Consider the following 26,618-nt stretch of genomic DNA (forward strand, 5'->3'; position numbering starts at 1 on the left):
ACAGCGAGCCGCAAACTCTATGCGCTCAATGTGTAGGGGCCACATGGCCTAACACGACCCTGCCGACAGCTAGTAAGCAACGCATTAACATTGATTACATACTTCACAGTTTCTACAGACAGTGCGGATGAAATTAAGGTCAGGTGAAAAGCAGGACGTCAGCTCTCACTGCGGCGACGCGGCACTGCCTAGTTGACTACAGGCCAACAGGCATTCAGATCACACACTCACCAATGCAGTGACGTAGGCATATGGCACAGATCAGACGACCTGCTCGAGTTGCAAAATAAACGTAGCTTTCATTATCATTATGTTGCAAAGAAGTATGAAGTGGATGTGAACCTCGACCTTGAGACTCGGTGCAGGAGAGACGCGTAGTTGCGTATTAGTGTCGAGTTGCACACGCAGCTCATTCTGTATACATCTGATCTGCTCTCATTGCGCAGGGTTCGTATCGCTTAAGAATCAGCATAGAATTATCAAATGTGGAAGTGGCTTTTGGAGGATACCACACTTGGCTGTCCGCCTTTATTACTTGGCTCTTCCAGCTACCTTTTCAAGACCAAGAGCAGTATCGTTATCGTTGTCGATGACGTCCACAACTCAACACAGGTCTTCTGTAGGAACTTCTACGTGTGTGCCGTAGTTCAGCAGTTTCTGCAACTTGTTTGTCGTCCTTCCACAAAGTGAGGAGGTCACTATTTCAGCACCTATCGCTTATCTGTTCTTAGATTATGTGGCTCGTCCATGGCCATTTCAGCTTTGCGACTGGTTGAGCTATGTCAGTTACTCGGTTATCTCCACGTTTCTGATGTGATCACATAGCTCTCTCCGTCGTCCACTGCGTAACTCTGAGCTTCCTTATGGGGCCAGTTTATGAAGTGCTCAAATCCTATAAACGTTGGTGCGATGCAGAATCTCATACTAAGATGAAAGTTGAAGAGTGAGGCTGAACTCACTTGAGCGCGTTGAGTTCCTCGACGAGCGTCTGCGCGCCGACGTCGTGGCACTGGAAGATGTGCAGCTCCTTGCGCGCGCCGGGCGAGCCGCCGCCGCCGCCGCTCTCGGGCGCGCCCACCACGAAGGCTAGCACGTTATTGTACAGCTCGGCCGGCTCGGGCGACGTGAACGCGGTGGGCGAGTGCACCCACGACGCGGGGAAGCGCTCCATTATCGACTGCAACATTACGAAAAACAGGTTTAGGAAAAAGGCCCAACTTCAGCGTCCACCGAGCAAAACACATCGTACGCCCTGAAAAAGCTATTCTAACTCCAGTCAGGGAAGTGCTGATGTACCTGGCGGCCATAAGTATATAACGCAAGGAAATTAAAAATTGGCGGCGATCATAATAGTTCAGAGATAGTCGTCCTGACACAGGAATCCGAAGACCTGCACAGACCCAAAACATGAAAGAAGAGGGCGATTTAAAGACCCCAGGGGTGCAGAGAGCAACCACTACAAGGGTCTCGGTAACAGATAGCTATAGGTAGCTTTGTCTAACTATATGACGCCGTACTTCTTCGTCTAAAGGTTCCGACATGAGCTTATTTGGCCAACGAGGGAGGGATCATGAGTGATTCCTCCAATTATATTTAGGTGTAACGATTTAGGTTTACATAAGTAATAAAATCGAACCTCATTGGTGGGTAGGGGTGCTCATAATACGTGTGAAATAGAAATGAAAATGTTCTATTCTTTCCATTATTGAATAGAATTAGCAACTCACCCCAGTCTCGTAGTCCATCACGAGAACCCACTGGTCCTCTAAACACAGCTGCATCTTCTGGCTCCATATTCCTGAAGAGGAGATTGAGTTTGTCATTACGTGTTTCTTTTTAAGAAATATATATGGATTCAAAAAAACGTTTACAAGGGCTTTTGAATCATCAAAAAAATTGGTTGTCTCTAAAGTCGGTTTACTGACGATAGTTGAACGTGACAACAAAGGCCGATTGTACTTCTTTGTCGCTCGTTCCGCGCTCTCGTTTGCACTTCAAGCCTTACATGGAACGCCTCAGAGCGAGGTAACGCCGCATGAGTCATGTTTTTTCGTGCGTGCAGCCGGCTCTATCGAATTATAAGACGTTGTCACGTCAAAAAATCTACCAAAAGAGAACCAAAACACAAAATCACACACAGACACATAGCAGACAGGCGCACTCCTCCTTAACCATGCCAGTGAGCCATCTAACACCCTCAGGTTCAGGTTTTTGATAGGATTCCTTATCAGGAATGCTGAGGTGGAGGAGGAGCTGAGGAATGCAAAGCAGACAAAGAAAGTGATGCAAGTAAGAGTTACCATTAGTCTTCTCCAGCTGCAGCAGCCGCCGCATGCCGTCGGCCGGGTACACGATGCCGGTCTCGCGCGTCACCGTGAACGTGGCGAGGTGCTCCAGCACGTAGGCGCTGCGCCGCAGCCCCGCCAGCGTGTCGAACTCGTCCAGCGCGCGCGCGGCCGTCGCGTCCGACGCCCTCCCCCTCGCACCCGCCGCGCTGCGCAGCGCCATCCCGCGCGCACGCCCTCACCAGGACGTACACTCGCGCATTGTGCCAGGTGGGAGTCGAGTCTTCTTCTGTAGTGATATCTGCAACAATTGATACCAAATTGTTATTAGCGGTGGCAAATAAATATTAACTACGGATTCCAAGAGCGAGAGTAGATGTAGGGAGATGTGGACACATATCTGCCCACACGGCCCGTGTAGCTTTAGTTTTAAATTTACGTATTTAATTTATTATCCTACCTATAGTAGGTACCTACCTGCTTTGAATAAATGCTTTGAGATTAAGTTCATTGAGTTCAGAGTGAGGGAATAGAGAGTGCAGCTGTGTTTGCACAAACACGTGTGAACTGTGATATCTCCTGCATGGTCGACTGGTCTCAGCTGAGTTTGGCCGCTATGGGCGAATGCGGTCAGAAAGAACATTATTATAATATTAATTGCATTAGAAAGATAGTTGGCACCTATAGTACATAGAGCAGAAATATAAATAGTACTATAAAGCTAATATAGACAGTTAAATACAGTATAAAACACTATAAATAGTACAGTAAAGCAGTACCACGGTAGTTAATTGCAAACAATGGCGTCGTGTTGGCAGTCTCGACTCTCCACACTGTGCATGAAAGGGTTTAGTTGTAACAACGTGACTTCGTGTGACTATCAACACACTAGCTAGGTGCTTACTGCTTCGTGCACACATGACATTGCAACGGATACTATCGGCGATACAGCTGAAATATAACCTCAAAGTCACCGCAGCCACAAGGTGTGTAGGTGATCTATTTATAACTATAATTAATTATTATTTATGTGGTTGAATAAAGCTGTAACGTGCAGGTACCGGTCGTATTATATCGTAACTGTGGTGTATGCAGGCAGAATAAAATATACATTAATATGTGGGTACTCAATAAACGAGTATTGAATCAGCCATGCGGGTCACTTCATGGTGGCAGCGGTGGGATCATCACTGGCCCACTACTGAGCACGAGTCTCCGCTCAGAGTGAAAAGGGCTTAGGCCATAGTTTCACCGCGCTGCTGGTCAACTGCGGATTGCCAGACTTCACACACCTTTGATGGCGATATTTTAACTTTATTTATTTGGAACTTCTGTCATCATCATCATCGCGTGCCCTCTTCGAATAGGAGTTTGGAGTCATCATACGAAAAGCTTCTTTATCTAAAGCCGCCTCTTTTAACTTCGAGCAACTAAGCCCTGTTCACTCCCTTATATAATTATCGTCCAACTATTTGCTTCTATAGCGATCTGGAGCCGTTTCACCTTCAATTTTTCCTTCTAACACAAATCTTATGAATAAGAGTGGGCTTCTCTGTAAATGCCCAAAGAAATAGAATTTCCTTTGGATGATGGTGGACATGAGTTCTCTCCACGTTCTCTCTCTTGGCGGACCAGGTCCAGTACCTTAGTGTTCGGCATAGAGCTATTTCAGGAGATCTCGAGCATTTTCATAGAGATCCACATTTCGGAAGCTTGCAAGCGGTAGGTCGCTTTCTTTTTACAACCCAAGTTTTGCAACCATACAAGAGAATGGACCAAATTCAACATTGTACAAGGCGGCGTCTCAGCATGAGCTGTAATTCGGTGCTGCAAAAGGTCTCGGACATGTTGTGACGCCATTCAATATGATTAATGAACGTAAAGTCCGTGGTACATAAAGTCACTCAGGTACGGCGCACTGGGTGCGAGCACATTATAATAACGAAGAGAGCTGCGACGCGCCGTGTGAACTGCTGTGCGAGCGTTTCACTTTACCGTTACAAAGGGCGCACCCGGAATGAAATTACTTGCTGTCTTGTCGCACCTTCCGCGCACCGCGGGACTGTTGTTTTTTAATTTACAGACTAGCGCTTGGCTGCAATTAGACCTGCTAGCAAGTGAAGATGCAGCCTAAAACGGAGCGCGCTTGCCTAGAAGTTGCCTATTCACTCTTGACTTGAAGTATCCATATTAAAAGTAGGAAAACCCATGCCATGGCAAGGGCGTTCCATGTCCTAGCGGTTCGGATAAGAAACGAGGAAGCAAATCGCTTCGTACGTGGCCGAATTTCCACTACGTACGGATGCAGATCTTGACGATGCCTTACAGTACGATGGTAGAAAGGTGAAGCTGCCTAGCACAGAGATTGTCATTGTCACAGTATGATGAGGACAATATTTTTGATTGGATGAATTTATGGTATTCTTCTGCCCGCAATCCGCCTATGCCTAATAGGCTGCGTAACCTAACCAGTGAGAGAATCAGCCCATCGAGGATTGCAATGTTATAATAATTACTTAGCTTCATTTTTAAAGAACAGTCCCCATATGAATTTTCATACGATATCTATACCAGGCTTCTGCTAAGCATTAGGGCGATAAAACGCATGAACCTATTCAAATCCTCTTTTCGGATTTCAGTGTACCTCCTTACCGGTAACTTATGAACTGTCGACAGTTCCATGAGTTTATCTACATAGTTTACTGCTCGGGTTGAAGAAGTTACCTACATGTGTAATGTGTGTCAGAACTTACGACGCTGGCGACTGTGGCCGAATTTATTATATTACTAGTATTTAATATTAATATTTAACTTTATGTCAACAGGTATAAGTATTTAAAGAGCCTAGGATGCCGGGCAGCGCTGGTGTGTGTAGCTATATGACTTCTACACATTACACGTTATCTATTTCACATAACCAGCACGTATGGCATTTTGTGCCACATACTCGTACCTGCCGGCTGTTTGTATGCGACGCGAGCGACGGGCGGCCAGGGAGAGCATGTGTGTTTGTTTTGCCGACACTTTCTCCGCAACTGCGATGTTTTCCGAACAACACGGATTGGCTCTTTACTTAACAGAGGATTTTCTGTCACTCGCTCTATACAAAACGTTTCGTTCTCACTTAAATATTAAACAACCAAAGCTATTAAATTTCGTAGACGTGGTTTAGAAACTAATTTTTAGTGTAGTCATGTCTCTAGCCTGTGGTTTGCCAGCTTTCCGTGAAAATGTCTAGTTTCAAAGTTTCTAGTTTAAAGATTTGTAAGTTAATCCTTGAGCCCGTGTAACTTTAAAATTAAATATCTTAACACAAATCTGGCAAACCACAGACAGATAGATATTAGTTCTTAGAACGTATATCCATTGATTAAAATTCAAATGAGAGCCAAACTACGTTTGTGTGGAGCGCACTACGAACAAACCCCTCTTAACGCGGCGGGAAAATATTAAATTATTACACCTTTGCATAGTTTGTGCCTATTTAACTTCTTAATGTGTACGTTTCCGCGTTGAAAGTGAGTTGTACGTGCATACTTGATGAGGCTTATGCCTACCTATTTACAATTTAAAGTAATGATAATTATTTTTAAGTAGGTATATCGCTTAAACCGTTATAAAAACTGGCTGCAACATCTCTCGGAGCTACGTACGATTATTTAATTAGGTACTCTCTAGTGTTCATTAACTCGGAATCACAGCTCGGAATATAGATAGATAGGTAACAGGTACATTTTCAGTAATGCGTTGGTGATAGGTTGATCGCAATGATCTGATGCTCCTGGTTGTCACCACTGCAGGCGACTAGATTGCGAGTGATGGGCTATTTCGTAATACTAAACTATTGCTATTGCGAACCAAGCAGCAGCAGCTCTGCCGCCGGATGTGAGCTCGTCGCGGAGCCTTCCTTTCCATCACGTGCCTCACCCCGCACAGCGCTACGTTATATCTGCACATTCATTGATGGGTTTATTAAACGTCAGAATGTAACAACCTACAAACATACCAACGAGTTAGAAGGTGATTCGCGTGTATTCAATTCATTTACACACACACACAAGCGTGGCCGGGCACACAAGCCCATAGCATTCTTACTAGTAACTACCTACTCGACCTGTGAAGGTTAACGGTTTGTAGATCGTTAAACCTGATGACCAACTTGGTGTATTACTTATCTATACTGTATCAACATCAGCTCGAGGGCTCAATCGAGTTCTGGCCACACTATTCTAATGTTTTAATTATATGTGTTATTATATGTGTTCGGCAAGTTACGTTTGGCAAATCAATCGGCCGGTAGACGAGACATTCTGTAACAACGAATATTCTGTGTGTAATTGATATAACATATAACTATCCTGGAAAAACAAAGAGTTCCTGCGGGATTAAAAACCTATATGTATCTACGCTTATACTGTACGTTCGGGTCAGCGCGAATGTGCGAAACTACCTCTGGTGCTGTAAATGTTCACGGGCGGCGGTAATCACTTAACATCAGGTGACCCCTGCTCGTTTGCTCGCTATTTTGTATAAAAAAAAACGATACGATTGACATCGGCCACACAATTCGCGACATCATAAATCATTTCCCGAATCCCGATAATGGAGTCGGACCATAAGATCAGTCGCAGTGGTCGCCGGAAGACAAGTATTCATTTGTACAACAGTAGAATAGAATAAAGTCAGGTTTACTCATCGGTACCTCACCCCGCGTTCGGGGCCGCGATCATAACTCATACATTGATATGCATAACTGGCGCGGAATGCGAGATGGAAACCTGTCCCTACTCTGTAGCTAGCTACCTACCTCGCTACCTCGCTAGCCGGCGAGCAGGTAGGTTCCTACTACCGCCACTCGACCGATCGCCGTTCTTATGATTCTGTTTCAAATCGTACGAAAGATAACAAACACTATTTTTGGGTAAGGTCTGACGAAATCACAAACACAATCTTTATGATAAATTATTACACTTTTATTTCATATTTAAATTTATTAACTTTTACATTTGTCAAATAAATGTTGTTCCTCTTACGTTAGTATATTTTCGAATGTCGTAGTTTTAAAACCACTCTTACAGGTAACCTCTCCACGTTTATTAGCCACTCCCCTTTTTATCTTATCGTTATCGGCCAATCCAAATTGTACAATGAATAAACTTAGTGACTAATATACAAATCATCAAGCTCGTTTAACAAATCATCTAAGTAATAAAGATGTTTTCATCTTATATATTGATTACAAATATTATCCTTTATTATGCTACAATTCATCAACTAAAAACTATAAGAATTTTATATACAGTACGTTTATCGATCAGATGTTGAACAACTTCAGCCAATCAATGACGCCTTCTAATATGATGTTATGATCTGTTATGATTTGAGTGGCGCCAACTATTTAATCAGTAACTTTAGTTACATTGAGCCACTATGGAATCAAAGACACTGCGCTTGGTCTCATTGCGTCCTATCTTAGTGATCGTATTCAAACAGTATGTGTGAATGATGTGAAGTCATCCGGATCAGCCTCACTAATGGGTGTTCCTCAAGGCTCTATTCTAGGTCCTTTCATGTTCTTAGTATACATAAACGATTTACCATATGTAGTCCAAAATATTTGCGATATCGTACTATTTGCTGACGATACGTCTTTGATTTTTAAAGTCGATAGAAATAAGGACAATTTTGACGATATAAATGGTGCCATATCTCAGGTAACTCACTGGTTTACTGTAAATAATCTACTTTTAAATGCAAAAAAAACTAAGTGTATTGAATTCGCACTGCCCAATACCAAGAACACAAGTAACATTAATTTAATGATAAATAATGATATTTTGAAAATAGAAGAGACTACTACATTTTTGGGGATAACCTTAGATGCGAAGCTGCAATGGGGCACCCATATATCAACTCTTGCTGGCAAACTAAGCTCTGCTGCTTACGCGGTTAGAAAGATTCGACAATTAACTGACGTGGAGACCGCAAAGATAGTATATTTTGCTTATTTTCATAGTATTATGTCTTATGGAATCTTAATATGGGGTAGAGCGGCAGATATTGGGAGAATTTTTGTATTACAAAAAAGGGCAATACGCGCAATTTATAACTTAAAACCACGCGATTCACTTCGAGAAAAATTTAAGGAAATAGGTATCCTTACCGTAGCCTCTCAATATATTTACAACAACATAATTTTTGTAAGACAAAATATTCTTAGTTACAAGAAGGTTGGCGATCTACACAACAGGCTGACTAGACACCGTAACAGGCTTGCGACTCCTACGCTCCGTCTCAGGAAGGTCCAAAAGTCATTTGTGGGAATGGGTATAATCTTCTATAACAAAATTCCTCAGTCAATTTTGGACTTGCCTTTACACAGGTTCAAAAAATCTATTAAAAATATGCTCTTGAGAAAAGCATATTATACTATCGAAGATTATGTAAATGATAAAAAAGCGTGGATTTGAACTTCGATTCGCTCCAGCAATGCGCAGGACTTCAATTGCTTTTATACATGGCATAATATTGTATATCAAATCTTTGAAAAGAGCAACCGCCGAGTTTCTTGCTGGTTCTTCTCGGTAGGAAAGGCATTCCGAACCAGTGGTAGATGCTTTTGACGATTCGAAAGAACTTGTAAAAGTCTAATTGAATAAAAACATTTTGAATTTGAATTTGAATTTGAATTTGAACTTATACACGTTTATAGATAATTAATATGGGCCAAGCTTACAGCTCGGCCATCCTGTTTTAAGCGAGTCTCATCGCTTTTTAAAAAAAAAATTAAAACTTAAGTAACATGTAAACTTCCCAACCAAAATGACAAAGACTTAGTTCAACAAAACAAAAAAAATTAAGATAGTAATTAATTAAATTAATATTCTTGCTAACCTTAACTAGAAGGAATATACAGTTTTATTGATACATTGGTATTGATTATGATTGCAACTTAATTTTAGAGCACTCGCAGCAACCCTTTCCATCCGATATAATTAGAAAATAGCAGACAAACTCAATTCAATTCCAAACTATTTACCCTCGCAACTTTACCTGCCAGTCTACAGTAGCACTCAAATTTAGCCTTTAATCTAAAATTCATTTTTCTGTTCTCTTCCGCCAATATTAAAATAAAAAGATGCAGACACTCTAAATTTATAAATAATTTTTCAAAAATCATAAAGATATCAAAAATTGCGAGACCAGTAGCAACTAAAGGAGGCCTCAATTTAATCAAAAAAAGTAGGTATATGCATAAAGTCCGAAGTATCAATTATAACTCACAAGCCAATATTTTACAGGAACACTCAATAGAGATTTGGGGATGAGCATGTAAAACTAATTACTAAAAACTACTTTAAAGGGTTTCAAGTATCTCAAAATAAATTGTTAAAAGTTCTGTTCCAACTAGACTCTCCTCCCCACTAAAGAATTATATAAGAAAACTGATGAACTATATTATATAAGTCAATTATACAAATTCACAATATGTCTATTTGTTAGGAAAATACTATTAAAGTCCGTACATACACGCATCACTTTAAAGCTAAATCTCATAAATATGGTACACAAAACGAACATACCTATTATGCTACAATTACATAAAGCTAGGACTAATTATGGTATGAAAACTACCTAGCTCTACTACATAATGTACTTGCCGAAACTCATACTGGAGGAAAAATCTTTTACAAAGTTTAAAGTTTAATCAAACAGTGTCAAACATCATAGATATCTTAGCTAGATGTAGGTATAGTTTGTTAACGAATATAACGTGTTTTGACTTTTTATATTATTGTATAGTCACCATACCTTTAAAGATTATGTTTTCTTCTATATTTATATTAAGAATCGGGAGCGATTCTTAATATGAATATGTGTAAGTGAACTTCTTGTCCTTTTGATAAAATAAACTCTTTAAACTTAAAGTTAATCGCCGCCAGTTCTCGATTTAAATCACAAAACATTTTCATACACTTTCAACGCAATAGTTTTACGCACATATTTTCTTCTTCCCTTCTTATTGGAAAATCGCGGATTCCGAGCCTTGGCGCGTCTCTCTTCTACCGGGATACATATATGATTGTCCTTATTTCCCTCCAGATCCAAATTTTTAATGACCCTTATCCTAGGGTCCACCTCCTTCCTCCTATAGGACTTTTTGTCCATAGCCCGTAACCTCGGGACTTTCTTTTTCGTCCTTTCCTTCCTTGGGACTTTGTGTCCCTGACCCATACCTAGTTTTGGGTCATCCTTTCCCTCATTTGTTCATTTCCAACATCCTTGGATCCTGCAAACATAAAACACTTTGAGTAGACCGTTCATTTAATTTTGTTTCATAAGCATCCATCATAATACAATTCGACCTAAGAGAAGTAATTTTACTTGGTAACCTAGAAAACCTATTATCATTATTATAATTTAGTTTTCTCCAGTTCCGTACCCCTCGAAGGGTGCCTACGAGACCCTATTTTCTAAACCTCTGCTCTCCGTCCGTCTGTCCGTCTGCACGTGCGTCACGGCCTGAACCGTGAACGGCGTATCGTGAACCGTGATAGATAGAGAGTTGAAAGGAACGTGATTACGGATGTATGAAAATCCTATGCCTGGTTGCTTCCAATTCAAACTTTTTCTTTTAATGCAGATTACGCTTCCCATATTTCTTACAATTACCTATTGTTTTTTTTTTCCTAGCAAAATCCACATTCTGAAGTACTAATGGACAATGTTAAACAAACGCCAGGGTACAGTAGTTGCGTCACTTGTGCCTCTTAACCATATAATATCTACATGCAAAAAGAATCTTTGATTTATAATTTCACATGATACTTATATATTTTATTTTAGCCATAATATGCACCATATGGCGTACTTTGTCGTTTCGAGTAACATAAGCAGAACTACCAAATTCGACCCTGGGAACTACACAGTCGCGACTCGCCGCCGAATGATACCTATTAGTTTATCATTAATTCCTTTTCATAGAGAAAAGCGATATCAACATAATAGCAGGAAAAAAAATGAAATAAATATTCCGTTCGATACATCTCTATTCTCTACGACATCAAGATCTCTATCACAAGCTGATCGATCATAAAGATTAGAAGAAAGTAGGTACCTTATATATTATTTTATATGTTAACCGTAATGACCCGCATCTGTTCGATTTTCCTTTATTCGTTTCGTAAAAGATTCATCCTCGTACGTCCATCATCATCATCATCGTCATCTACATCGTCATCATCATAAGGTCACTGTTGAACATAAACCTTCCCTAGTAAGCACCACACGTACTGTCCTCAGCCTTCCTCATTCAACCCCTGGTTCCTATTGATACAAACCACTAAACCCCCCCCCATCAAATGTGTACCTATCTACATCCATCCATCATACCCAAATGCCGTGCTGGTTGATGTGATGAGCGACAAAGTGTTAACCTCTTCAATACGTCATGGAACTGTAGGAATAGCCATGGAAGACCTCCAAACCGAACGTTGATATTTTGTGTAAGTGGTCCCACGAGTCAAAAAAAAATATTCTTGTCCATAAAGGAACAAGCCACGATATAGATTCTTCTATCGGAACTTAAATATTCCAATCACTGCATGTATTCCAACTAATCAGTTTGCTACTGTATATTTGAAGTTGATAATAAATAAAAATGTTAGCTTAATTAAATTCCTATGATAATTCGATTTTTGGTGCATCAACCAGCTTCACCTATTATGTAAAATTAAATATATATATATTTTTTTTAAATTACCGGCTGTACATTTTAAACTAACCTAAGCAAAATATACTTTCTTACTAATAACTTAATCTTAAAAATTTTCAAGAGGATCCTTCCGCCTCAAATTAACTCAATGATAAAAATGAACAGGAAACTTTAAATGTTGTAAAATCCAGCCAATGCTTCGTACCTTGCCTTATTAATCCAATAGGTACTTCTTTGGATTTTGTCAAAACAAAATACTTTTACTTGTTGAGTGTATAATAAATAAATAATGTAATAAATCAATTAACTGTTAAAGCTAATAACTTTTACCGAAAGCGAACCTCATGATATCTCTTATGAGTTTTAAGCGTAAAATTACCACGCCGAAAACAAAACATGAGCTGACGGTATTCTTATTTGATATACGTAATCCAGTAATACTATATCTATCTACATAATTCGTAAATATGTATGTATAGTTTGTAAGTTACTATTTCACTTTATGCTGTTTCAATGCTTTAAGTTATTATTTTTATCTTTGTCTCATTTTTTTAGTTTAGCCTCATTCTATTTTTAAACTTACTATTTCGCTATAATATTTACAAGTAACCTCATCGAAGACTACACGGTCTTCTGATAACCCAACACGCATTTATCCAACAGCTATCGCTTTCACCCGAACGGAGGTTCTCTGAAATATACTGAGATAACAATACCTAGTTGACACATGGATGTACAAGAGCGGCAACAAGCTATGACCCCCTCTAGTCATAACTATATCTTTATGATTGTAACATTTCAAACAGTGAAAGTATGTATTGTAAGCTTGGCCCATATTAATTATCTATAAACGTGTAGAAGTTACTGATTAGATAGTTGGCGCCACCCAAATCATAACAAATCATAACATCATATTAGAAGGCGTCATTGATTGGCTGAAGTTGTTCAACATCTGATCGATAAACGTACTGTATATAAAATTCTTATAGTTTTTAGTTGATGAATTGTAGCATAATAAAGGATAATATTTGTAATCAATATATAAGATGAAAACATCTTTATTACTTAGATGATTTGTTAAACGAGCTTGATGATTTGTATATTAGTCACTAAGTTTATTCATTGTACAATTTGGATTGGCCGATAACGATAAGATAAAAAGGGGAGTGGCTAATAAACGTGGAGAGGTTACCTGTAAGAGTGGTTTTAAAACGACGACATTCGAAAATATACTAACGTAAGAGGAACAACATTTATTTGACACAAATGTAAAAGTTAATAAATTTAAATATGAAATAAAAGTATAATAATTTATCATAAAGATTGTGTTTGTGATTTCGTCAGACCTTACCCAAAAGGTCAGAAGAGGGACATCAAGAAAATATAATATTTTCTTGTCACGCTCACGACTCAGAGAAACAAGTGGAAATATACAGAGGAACGAGAAAGAAGTGGAGGTCTAGTAGACCACAGACATTTTGGAGCACAAGGCCAATATTTGGGCCTCAATATATCAAAGTACCTAGTCATGGCATCAAAGGATTTCTGGATAAACGGGTAGGATCTTTCCATGATTTTATTTTTATTGATAGCTATTAATGGTAATTTTTTTTTTTTTTTTATTTGTGTGGGTTTTCGTTTTGTTTGTTCTACATTTAGTTATCATTTTGTTAAAAAGCTTTGCTCCGAGTTGGAATGGAAATTATATAACGTTATGATACCTAGAATTACCCACATGTTTATAATTCATCTTGTATATTGGTTATACAAATGCGATCGACCTTCAAATTGTGGTTTAAATAACATTGAGGTATTTAGAAGGCTTATTTTACAATGAAAAATGAAAAATGTTTATTTACAAAATACAGTCTTGTACAATTTTCCTGTTTCTGGTGGTACCCGCACTAGGTTATCCTGTATCGTGGGTACAATGGAATAGATAGTGAACATAGTGTTAAACAATATAAAAAGTGTGGTTTACTTAATGATGGGCGTTATTGTTACTTTTAAATAGTTTTCAGGATGTATCTACTATGTCCTGCCGGGGTTTTATTTCTCATTAAATGATTTCACAGGTGAATATCTCACGGAACGTGGTATTTCAATCTTCACACTTGTAATCGTGTGCCGAATTAGTTTGGTTAAGAGTTACGATAGGGGTTTATTTTCACATAGTGGTTTTGTTTTACGGAAGGTGAATTTCTGGATTTAAGTTCAATCGTTTGCTGCATTCATTGTATAGATAGATGTTTTCCTTTTTCTAGCACACAGTGACGCGATATTATCACACAGCACTCATTGGGCATCTTGAATGTTGTTTTGTGAAATTATTATTTTTTGTAAACCGCTTTGGGATAAGGTAGAAAAAGTTACATGAAATAGCTTTTCGTTTTACGCCTGCCAGTGAAATAATCCGTCTCTACTTGTAATGGTTACTGAGTGATTGGGGATATAAAATGTTAATTGATAAAAATGAAGGTGATCCGTTGTAATAAAGTAATAGTGACCAGGGTTAATAAATTGAGCATTTTGAGAAATATAAATCCTAAAATGGGTGTAAAAGTAGGTTTATCTTATCTGGTTATTCTTTAACTAAATTTAAAATTATGGTAGGTAGGTAGTCAGATAGTTTTAAATACGGGGTGCATAAATAAGTGTTTTTTTTTACAAAAGTGAGGAGAAATATTTTCATTTATCTATTTTTACCACTTGAAACGCGTAATGTTTGAGTTTCAAACATAACTTTGCTGATAACAGCTCACCATGAACAACCCATGGCCGGCCCACTACTGAGCAACAAGTGTCTCCTCACAGAATGAGAAGGGTTTAGGCCGTAGTCTACCACGCGAGATAACAGCTAATTTACTTTTAATACTGGCACAATAATTTGAGTACTACGAGTAGTAGGTAGGTATAGTATATGGGCAGCGGGGTTTTTTTTTTACCTGTATTCACGCAATTAACTGTGTACTAGGGATGTTATGGATATATAACTTCGGATCCGGATATGGATATGGATATTGGTAAAAAAATAATGTCGGTTTCGGTTACGGTTATGGATATTAAATTATTTCGGATTATCCGATAGTTTCGGTTACGGATATTAATTTTTTTAAGGAACTGTAAAATGTGAACTGATGAAGGTGTCGCATTTCAGCGGAGTGCACAGTTAATTCGTACGAGTGTAGTATTTAGTTAGACTCCGCCCTATCCGAAACTATCCAAAACTTTTATTACGGATTCAGTTACGGTTACGGATATTTATTTTATTTCGGATATCCGATAGTTTCGGTTACGGATATGGATATCCATAACAACACTACTGTGTACTGCCGCATTTAAATGCAATATGATTTTGTTTTTATTGGATTAACATCGCTTGGCGGGTTAAATTCCTGGCAAATGTTCTATTAAAATTAGAGTAAGTTTTTTTTAATGGTAATATACCTACAGTACTGCCCTTAGGGCAGGGCGCGATAATAAGTACCTACTACCAAAATACTATTTTCTTTGTTGTACGAAAGAAATTTTAGGCAAATATCTTTGCACTACGCTCGCGTTTGTGGCATGACATTATCCCAGAAATATATTTAAAAAAAAATTCACGCTCGCTTGACTCGCTTCGCGATAGTTCAGTTTCGATATGCATTTAGTTAACAAAACTCTCAGGAAACCACGTTTGTTGTGCTCTCGAAATTGATCAGTCTATTTGATAAAATCGAAATGCGGTGCCTTATAAATTTCGCTTAGGAGCGCCGGTAGTATCTCATGATAATAATATGAATATTGATCATAATTTTTTTTTAAGCTGATTAAGCATTGAAGGGTTTTCGGCTGGTCTGGCATTTCGCCTGATTTTATGTTTTTGCTTATTTAGCGCGTTCAGGAAAGCTTTGACAACGTTTTATAACATGAGTATATATTTTTTTTTGTTTTAGTTACCCAAACAGAAAAAAAAAAAGCATTAAAGATGTGGGACCGAGGGATAAATCTAGTTTGATTTTTGGTTGGATTATGAAGTTGTAGTTAGGGTATTTAAAATAGAAAGATTTCAATTGTAGGAAATGATGTAAAACATGTTGAGGATAAGTTGTGTAATAAAGTCGATAATTCACTTGTTGGATGTCACGCGATCTATTGCGAGGAGGAATCTTTTTTGTCTCTGTTTTTATAAATACGGTGTTCTGACGGGTTTTTATTTACGTCTCGGATTATTGAATACTTTCGGTGTTTGATTGGACGGTTAGAGGTTGCAAAAGCAATCGCCCTCTAATTAAATCATTTATTTAGGCATTAGTTCAATTTGGATTAAATCTCGCGAAAAGCCACGGTGGCTGTCTCTCGCGCGTCTTGGAAAGACATTCCTAATGCCTGTTTTTCTGAGGGAGGGATGCATTATCAAGTGAGATGAGCTGCAATGTTTGCGGCTGATTATTTTGGAAAATTTGCAATCGTGGCAAGTGGAGTAAAGTTTGACTAAACTATTTAATGAACTAAGTATATAATGGATTTGGTGAATGGTTATATTATATAACATTTTGATAAATGGATGAATTTGAAGAGTGTATGTATGTGGTTGATGCACATTTGTTTCATATTTTTACTTAAGTTATAAAGTATTACATTTGGTGAGTAGTTATTTATATTTGGTAGGGTAGGTTTGATAAACAGGTAGTTATCTTGATTAATAAGTGAGTTATCATTTTATAAATGCGTACTTTAATGTTTGATGGACTGGTATACTTGATAAATGTGCATATTTTCATACTTCAAAGACAAGTTGTACCTATTAATTTCTTCAAGCTTTTAGTTGCTGATAATTATATTAACATTCTTTAGAGCGCATGTCCTATGGACGAAATCGTTTATACATACTTTCACTGTTTGAAATGTTACAATCATAAAGATATAGTTATGACTAGAGGAGGTCATAGCTTGTTGCCGCTCTTGTACATCCATGTGTCGACTAGGTATTGTTATCTCAGTATATTTTAGGGAACCTCCGTTCGGGTGAAAGCGATAGCTGTTGGATAAATACTTGTTGGGTTATCAGAAGACCGTGTAGTCTTCGATGAGGTTACTTGTAAATATTATAGCGAAATAGTAAGTTTAAAAATAGAATGAGGCTAAACTAAAAAAATGAGACAAAGATAAAAATAATAACTTAAAGCATTGAAACAGCATAAAGTGAAATAGTAACTTACAAACTATACATACATATTTACGAATTATGTAGATAGATATAGTATTACTGGATTACGTATATCAAATAAGAATACTGTCAGCTCATGTTTTGTTTTCGGCGTGGTAATTTTACGCTTAAAACTCATAAGAGATATCATGAGGTTCGCTTTCTGTAAAAGTTATTAGCTTTAACAGTTAATTGATTTATTACATTATTTATTTATTATACACTCAACAAGTAAAAGTATTTTGTTTTGACAAAATCCAAAGAAGTACCTATTGGATTAATAAGGCAAGGTACGAAGCATTGGCTGGATTTTACAACATTTAAAGTTTCCTGTTCATTTTTATCATTGAGTTAATTTGAGGCGGAAGGATCCTCTTGAAAATTTTTAAGATTAAGTTATTAGTAAGAAAGTATATTTTGCTTAGGTTAGTTTAAAATGTACAGCCGGTAATTTTAAAAAAAAAATATATATATTTAATTTTACATAATAGGTGAAGCTGGTTGATGCACCAAAAATCGAATTATCATAGGAATTTAATTAAGCTAACATTTTTATTTATTATCAACTTCAAATATACAGTAGCAAACTGATTAGTTGGAATACATGCAGTGATTGGAATATTTAAGTTCCGATAGAAGAATCTATATCGTGGCTTGTTCCTTTATGGACAAGAATATTTTTTTTTTTTGACTCGTGGGACCACTTACACAAAATATCAACGTTCGGTTTGGAGGTCTTCCATGGCTATTCCTACAGTTCCATGACGTATTGAAGAGGTTAACACTTTGTCGCTCATCACATCAACCAGCACGGCATTTGGGTATGATGGATGGATGTAGATAGGTACACATTTGATGGGGGGGGGTTTAGTGGTTTGTATCAATAGGAACCAGGGGTTGAATGAGGAAGGCTGAGGACAGTACGTGTGGTGCTTACTAGGGAAGGTTTATGTTCAACAGTGACCTTATGATGATGACGATGTAGATGACGATGATGATGATGATGGACGTACGAGGATGAATCTTTTACGAAACGAATAAAGGGAAATCGAACAGATGCGGGTCATTACGGTTAACATATAAAATAATGTATAAGGTACCTACTTTCTTCTAATCTTTATGATCGATCAGCTTGTGATAGAGATCTTGATGTCGTAGAGAATAGAGATGTATCGAACGGAATATTTATTTCATTTTTTTTCCTACTATTATGTTGATATCGCTTTTCTCTATGAAAAGGAATTAATGATAAACTAATAGGTATCATTCGGCGGCGAGTCGCGACTGTGTCGTTCCCAGGGTCGAATTTGGTAGTTCTGCTTATGTTACTCGAAACGACAAAGTACGCCATATGGTGCATATTATGGCTAAAATAAAATATATAAGTATCATGTGAAATTATAAATCAAAGATTCTTTTTGCATGTAGATATTATATGGTTAAGAGGCACAAGTGACGCAACTACTGTACCCTGGCGTTTGTTTAACATTGTCCATTAGTACTTCAGAATGTGGATTTTGCTAAAAAAAAAAAAAAAAAAAAAACAATAGGTAATTGTAAGAAATATGGGAAGCGTAATCTGCATTAAAAGAAAAAGTTTGAATTGGAAGCAACCAGGCATAGGATTTTCATACATCCGTAATCACGTTCCTTTCAACTCTCTATCTATCACGGTTCACGATACGCCGTTCGCGGTTCGGGCCGTGACGCACGTGCAGACGGACAGACGGACGGAGAGCAGAGGTTTAGAAAATAGGGTCTCGTAGGCACCCTTCGAGGGGTACGGAACTGGAGAAAACTAAATTATAATAATGATAATAGGTTTTCTAGGTTACCAAGTAAAATTACTTCTCTTAGGTCGGATTGTATTATGATGGATGCTTATGAAACAAAATTAAATGAACGGTCTACTCAAAGTGTTTTATGTTTGCAGGATCCAAGGATGTTGGAAATGAACAAATGAGGGAAAGGAAGACCCAAAACTAGGTATGGGTCAGGGACACAAAGTCCCAAGGAAGGAAGGGATGGAAAAGCCCCGAGGTTACGGGCTATGGACAAAAAGTCCTATAGGAGGAAGGAGGTGGACCCTAGGATAAGGGTCATTAAAAATTTGGATCTGGAGGGAAAGGACCCTAGGATAAGGGTCATTAAAAATTTGGATCTGGAGGGAAATAAGGACAATCATATATGTATCCCGGTAGAAGAGAGACGCGCCAAGGCTCGGAATCCGCGATTTTCCAATAAGTAGGGAAGAAGAAAATATGTGCGTAAAACTATTGCGTTGAAAGTGTATGAAAATGTTTTGTGATTTAAATCGAGAACTGGCGGCGATTAACTTTAAGTTTAGAGAGTTTATTTTATCAAAAGGACAAGAAGTTCACTTACACATATTCATATTAAGAATCGCTCCCGATTCTAAATATAAATATAGAAGAAAACATAATCTTTAAAGGTATGGTGACTATACAATAATATAAAAAGTCAAAACACGTTATATTCGTTAACAAACTATACCTACATCTAGCTAAGATATCTATGGTGTTTGACACTGTTTGATTAAACTTTAAACTTTGTAAAAGATTTTTCCTCCAGTATGAGTTTCGGCAAGTACATTATGTAGTAGAGCTAGGTAGTTTACATACCATAATTAGTCCTAGCTTTATGTAATTGTAGCATAATAGGTATGTTCGTTTTGTGTACCATATTTATGAGATTTAGCTTTAAAGTGATGCGTGTATGTACGGACTTTAATAGTATTTTCCTAACAAATAGACATATTTTGAATTTGTATAATTGACTTATATAATATAGTTCATCAGTTTTCTTATATAATTCTTTAGTGGGGAGGAGAGTCTAGTTGGAACAGAACTTTTAACAATTTATTTTGAGATACTTGAAACCCTTTAAAGTAGTTTTTAGTAATTAGTTTTACATGCTCATCCCCAAATCTCTATTGAGTGTTCCTGTAAAATATTGGCTTGTGAGTTATAATTGATACTTCGGACTTTATGCATGTACCTACCTTCTTTGATTAAATGGAGGCCTCCTTTAGTTGCTACTGGTCTCGCAATTTTTGATATCTTTATGATTTTTGAAAAATTATTTATAAATTTAGAGTGTCTGCATCTTTTTATTTTAATATTAGCGGAAGAGAACAGAAAAATGAATTTTAGATTAAAGGCTAAATTTGAGTGCTACTGTAGACTGGCAGGTAAAGTTGCGAGGGTAAATAGTTTGGAATTGAATTGAGTTTATCTGCTATTTTCTAATTATATCGGATGGAAAGGGTTGCTGCGAGTGCTCTAAAATTAAGTTGCAATCATAATCAATACCAATGTATCAATAAAACTGTATATTCCTTCTAGTTAAGGTTAGCAAGAATATTAATTTAATTAATTACTATCTTAATTTTTTTTTGTTTTGTTGAACTAAGTCTTTGTCATTTTGGTTGTGAAGTTTACATGTTACTTAAGTTTTAATTTTTTTTTAAAAGCGATGAGACTCGCTTAAAACAGGATGGCCGAGCTGTAAGCTTGGCCCATATTAATTATCTATAAACGTGTAGAAGTTACTGATTAGATAGTTGGCGCCACCCAAATCATAACAAATCATAACATCATATTAGAAGGCGTCATTGATTGGCTGAAGTTGTTCAACATCTGATCGATAAACGTACTGTATATAAAATTCTTATAGTTTTTAGTTGATGAATTGTAGCATAATAAAGGATAATATTTGTAATCAATATATAAGATGAAAACATCTTTATTACTTAGATGATTTGTTAAACGAGCTTGATGATTTGTATATTAGTCACTAAGTTTATTCATTGTACAATTTGGATTGGCCGATAACGATAAGATAAAAAGGGGAGTGGCTAATAAACGTGGAGAGGTTACCTGTAAGAGTGGTTTTAAAACGACGACATTCGAAAATATACTAACGTAAGAGGAACAACATTTATTTGACACAAATGTAAAAGTTAATAAATTTAAATATGAAATAAAAGTATAATAATTTATCATAAAGATTGTGTTTGTGATTTCGTCAGACCTTACCCAAAAGTATAAACGATTTCGTCCATAGGACATGCGCTCTAAAGAATGTTGATATAATTATCAGCAACTAAAAGCTTGAAGAAACTAATAGGTACAACTTGTCTTTGAACTATGAAAATATGCACATTTATTAAGTATACCAGTACATCAAACATTAAAGTACGCATTTATAAAATGATAACTCACTTATTAATCAAGATAACTACCTGTTTATCAAACCTACCCTACCAAATATAAATAACTACTCACCAAATGTAATACTTTATAACTTAAGTAAAAATATGAAACAAATGTGCATCAACCACATACATACATTCTTCAAATTCATCCATTTATCAAAATGTTATATAATATAACCATTCACCAAATCCATTATATACTTAGTTCATTAAATAGTTTAGTCAAACTTTACTCCACCTGCCACGATTGCAAATTTTCCAAAATAATCAGCCGCAAACATCGCAGCTCATCTCACTTGATAATGCATCCCTCCCTCAGAAAAACAGGCATTAGGAATGTCCTTCCAAGACGCGCGAGAGACAGCCACCGTGGCTTTTCGCGAGATTTAATCCAAATTGAACTAATGCCTAAATAAATGATTTAATTAGAGGGCGATTGCTTTTGCAACCTCTAACCGTCCAATCAAACACCGAAAGTATTCAATAATCCGAGACGTAAATAAAAACCCGTCAGAACACCGTATTTAAAAAAAAAGAGACAAGAAAAAGATTCCTCCTCGCAATGAGATCGCGTGACATCCAACAAGTGAATTATCGACTTTATTACACAACTTATCCTCAACATGTTTTACATCATTTCCTACAATTGAAATCTTTCTATTTTAAATACCCTAACTACAACTTCATAATCCAACCAAAAATCACACTAGATTTATCCCTCGGTCCCACATCTTTAATGCTTTTTTTTTTTCTGTTTGGGTAACTAAAACAAAAAAAAATTTATACTCATGTTATAAAACGTTGTCAAAGCTTTCCTGAACGCGCTAAATAAGCAAAAACATAAAATCAGGCGAAATGCCAGACCAGCCGAAAAACCTTCAATGCTTAATCAGCCTAAAAAAAAATTATGATCAATATTCATATTATTATCATGAGATACTACCGGCGCTCCTAAGCGAAATTTATAAGGCACCGCATTTCGATTTTATCAAACAGACTGATCAATTTCGAGAGCACAGCAAACGTGGTTTCCTGAGAGTTTTGTTAACTAAATGCATATCGAAACTGAACTATCGCGAAGCGAGTCAAGCGAGCGTGAATTTTTTTTTAAAATATATCTCTGGGATAATGTCATGCCACAAACGCGAGCGTAGTGCAAAGATATTTGCCTAAAATTTCTTTCGTACAACAAAGAAAATAGTATTTTGGTAGTAGGTACTTATTATCGCGCCCTGCCCTAAGGGCAGTACTGTAGGTATATTACCATAAAAAAAAACTTACTCTAATTTTAATAGAACATTTGCCAGGAATTTAACCCGCCAAGCGATGTTAATCCAATAAAAACAAAATCATATTGCATTTAAATGCGGCAGTACACAGTTAATTGCGTGAATACAGGTAAAAAAAATCCCGCTGCCCATATACTATACCTACCTACTACTCGTAGTACTCAAATTATTGTGCCAGTATTAAAAGTAAATTAGCTGTTATCTAGCGTGGTAGACTACGGCCTAAACCCTTCTCATTCTGTGAGGAGACACTTGTTGCTCAGTAGTGGGCCGGCCATGGGTTGTTCATGGTGAGCTGTTATCAGCAAAGTTATGTTTGAAACTCAAACATTACGCGTTTCAAGTGGTAAAAATAGATAAATGAAAACATTTCTCCTCACTTTTGTAAAAAAAACACTTATTTATGCACCCCGTATTTAAAACTATCTGACTACCTACCTACCATAATTTTAAATTTAGTTAAAGAATAACCAGATAAGATAAACCTACTTTTACACCCATTTTAGGATTTATATTTCTCAAAATGCTCAATTTATTAACCCTGGTCACTATCACTTTATTACAACGGATCACCTTCATTTTTATCAATTAACATTTTATATCCCCAATCACTTAGTAACCATTACAAGTAGAGACGGATTATTTCACTGGCAGGCGTAAAACGAAAAGCTATTTCATGTAACTTTTTCTACCTTATCCCAAAGCGGTTTACAAAAAATAATAATTTCACAAAACAACATTCAAGATGCCCAATGAGTGCTGTGTGATAATATCGCGTCACTGTGTGCTCGAAAAAGGAAAACATCTATCTATACAATGAATGCAGCAAACGATTGAACCTAAATCCAGAAATTCACCTTCCGTAAAACAAAACCACTATGTGAAAATAAATCCCTATCGTAACTCTTAACCAAACTAATTCGGCACACGATTACAAGTGTGAAGATTGAAATACCACGTTCCGTGAGATATTCACCTGTGAAATCATTTAATGAGAAATAAAACCCCGGCAGGACATAGTAGATACATCCTGAAAACTATTTAAAAGTAACAATAACGCCCATCATTAAGTAAACCACACTTTTTATATTGTTTAACACTATGTTCACTATCTATTCCATTGTACCCACGATACAGGATAACCTAGTGCGGGTACCACCAGACACAGGAAAATTGTACAAGACTGTATTTTGTAAATAAACATTTTTCATTGTAAAATAAGCCTTCTAAATACCTCAATGTTATTTAAACCACAATTTGAAGGTCGATCGCATTTGTATAACCAATATACAAGATGAATTATAAACATGTGGGTAATTTTAGGTATCATAACGTTATATAATTTCCATTCCAACTCGGAGCAAAGCTTTTTAACAAAATGATAACTAAATGTAGAACAAACAAAACGAAAACCCACACAAATAAAAAAAAAAAAAAAATTACCATTAATAGGTATCAATAAAAATAAAATCATGGAAAGATCCTACCCGTTTATCCAGAAATCCTTTGATGCCATGACTAGGTACTTTGATATATTGAGGCCCAAATATTGGCCTTGTGCTCCAAAATGTCTGTGGTCTACTAGACCTCCACTTCTTTCTCGTTCCTCTGTATATTTCCACTTGTTTCTCTGAGTCGTGAGCGTGACAAGAAAATATTATATTTTCTTGATGTCCCTCTTCTGACCTTTTGGGTAAGGTCTGACGAAATCACAAACACAATCTTTATGATAAATTATTACACTTTTATTTCATATTTAAATTTATTAACTTTTACATTTGTCAAATAAATGTTGTTCCTCTTACGTTAGTATATTTTCGAATGTCGTAGTTTTAAAACCACTCTTACAGGTAACCTCTCCACGTTTATTAGCCACTCCCCTTTTTATCTTATCGTTATCGGCCAATCCAAATTGTACAATGAATAAACTTAGTGACTAATATACAAATCATCAAGCTCGTTTAACAAATCATCTAAGTAATAAAGATGTTTTCATCTTATATATTGATTACAAATATTATCCTTTATTATGCTACAATTCATCAACTAAAAACTATAAGAATTTTATATACAGTACGTTTATCGATCAGATGTTGAACAACTTCAGCCAATCAATGACGCCTTCTAATATGATGTTATGATCTGTTATGATTTGAGTGGCGCCAACTATTTAATCAGTAACTTATACACGTTTATAGATAATTAATATGGGCCAAGCTTACACTATCTACAAACTATGACCCAAATGCCGTCGTTATGCCTTGTATTTCTTTTTTACGTAGGTAGTTAGGTACGTAGGTACGTGTGTGAAGACTATATAGCCTGAAGCCTTTTCATTCTGGGAGGAGACTCGTGCTGTACTCAGTAAACGAACACAATGCACGCTTCTGTTCGTCTAGTGTACGCTCTGTGGTGCCCGCAGCCCGCACTGTGACGCGACCACCTTCCTGCTCGAGACGACAACACGCGTCAAATGTATGAATCATACAAAAACAAGTCTTGGGTTTTTTGAATTGAAGCGATAAAATTGATTAACCGATGCTCGTTGAGGAATTTCAATAGCTACATGTGTACCTACTTCAATACATTTCAATGGCCATGAATATCTAAATCTACCCTTTCAAAATCTGTTTCGAGAATCGGAATCGCACAAGAAGGGTTCCGTGCCATCGCGTTGTAAGAAATAACGCATTTTAGTTTTTTTTTTAATTTTCATGTAGGTATTTTACTATTTGTATAGGCAACTGCAATAGAAATACACATTCTTCGAAAATTTTACAGCTTAACCTGTTACGGATCAAGAGATAGATACAGTCGGCTAATACACAGACGAACGCAAGGATGGAAAGCGGAAGCTTATAGTAATAGTAATAGTATTCCGTACCCGCTGGTAACCTTCGGGTACGGAATCCTAAAAATAAGTTAAGTACCGAGGAAATTGCTGTTACCTACTCGCAATAAAACAATCTAACGTGTAATCAGCTTATTATAACTATTTAAACTCATTAAATCTTATCAAATGCTTGAATTTTATGATTACAAGTTTTTTATAACCTGCGAAATCAAAACAGATTATTTTACTGCTATCTGAAATTCAATACTTAGTTATTCCTTAGGTACCTAGGTTTTAGTCATCAAAATACCTAGGAAAAAAAATCCAGAACATAAAGCAAAACATAAAGCCACAGTAATTCATCATGATCAAGTGGAATGCATCACTTCGCGAGTGAGTGTCCGAACCGAGGACGACGACGTGAGGACGACGACGTGAGGACGACGACGTGAGGACGTTCAACGAAGTCTAGTTCGAATCACTAAACTGACTGACTGACCGGAGCTTTGAGTAAAGAAAATTTTGACTTCGAAAACAAAATTTTCTTTACCTGTATTCTTTCAACTCAGTCAGTAATTATTTGGTCATAAAAAATAGTTTTTAAGTTGACCGAAATACAACGCTTTAGTTGTCAAAAATGAGAAACGCAATTTGAAGGATAGAGGGTGCACCTCGTGCGCGTTGATGTCTTTTGTAGGGACGTGACCTGTACTCTGTAGCCCACTGTACAATGTACATTACCTACGTATTCTGACGCTTATCTCAAAACTTTCAAATCTGATTTTATTGATAAACTATGTTAACCGTCATAATATAATCGTTATAGCCGTAGTATAATAATTATTGATACTTAATCATAATATTATAATCATTAGATATGGCAAAATGCTAGTCGCTGCTCGTTGAGATTCTGATATTACCTACCTACCTAATGCGAACTACGATTTATGTGAACAAGTTAGAAAAAAATGGAAAGGTCAGATATCACAGACCTACCAATATTTTTCGCCAAGAGATTCAAAAATTTTAATATAGTAATTTAGTCGCGACTGCATGCCATGGCATGCC

At 36.9% G+C, this 26,618-nt stretch overlaps 1 protein-coding gene across 3 annotated transcripts in view; it reads right to left on the reverse strand.

Moving 5' to 3' along the window:
• LOC123877381 (epidermal growth factor receptor kinase substrate 8-like protein 1) overlaps positions 1-26,618 on the reverse strand; it is a 48,183-nt gene that overhangs the window by 14,038 nt on the left and 7,527 nt on the right. For 2 of the 3 annotated variants that reach the window (XM_045924104.1, XM_045924102.1), the window contains exons 2-4: positions 2,301-2,586; positions 1,728-1,798; positions 960-1,177 (exon numbers count right to left, since the gene is read on the reverse strand). In XM_045924104.1, coding sequence (XP_045780060.1) covers positions 960-1,177; positions 1,728-1,798; positions 2,301-2,508 — 497 coding nt within the window. In that variant the 5' untranslated portion in view covers positions 2,509-2,586. Of the gene's footprint in view, positions 1-959; positions 1,178-1,727; positions 1,799-2,300; positions 2,588-11,582; positions 11,590-26,618 lie in introns of all 3 variants that reach the window. The other variant, XM_045924103.1, reaches the window with a different exon arrangement.

The sequence above is a fragment of the Maniola jurtina genome, chromosome 23, assembly GCF_905333055.1.
Source record: "Maniola jurtina chromosome 23, ilManJurt1.1, whole genome shotgun sequence".
NCBI classification, from domain to species: Eukaryota; Metazoa; Arthropoda; class Insecta; order Lepidoptera; family Nymphalidae; genus Maniola; species Maniola jurtina.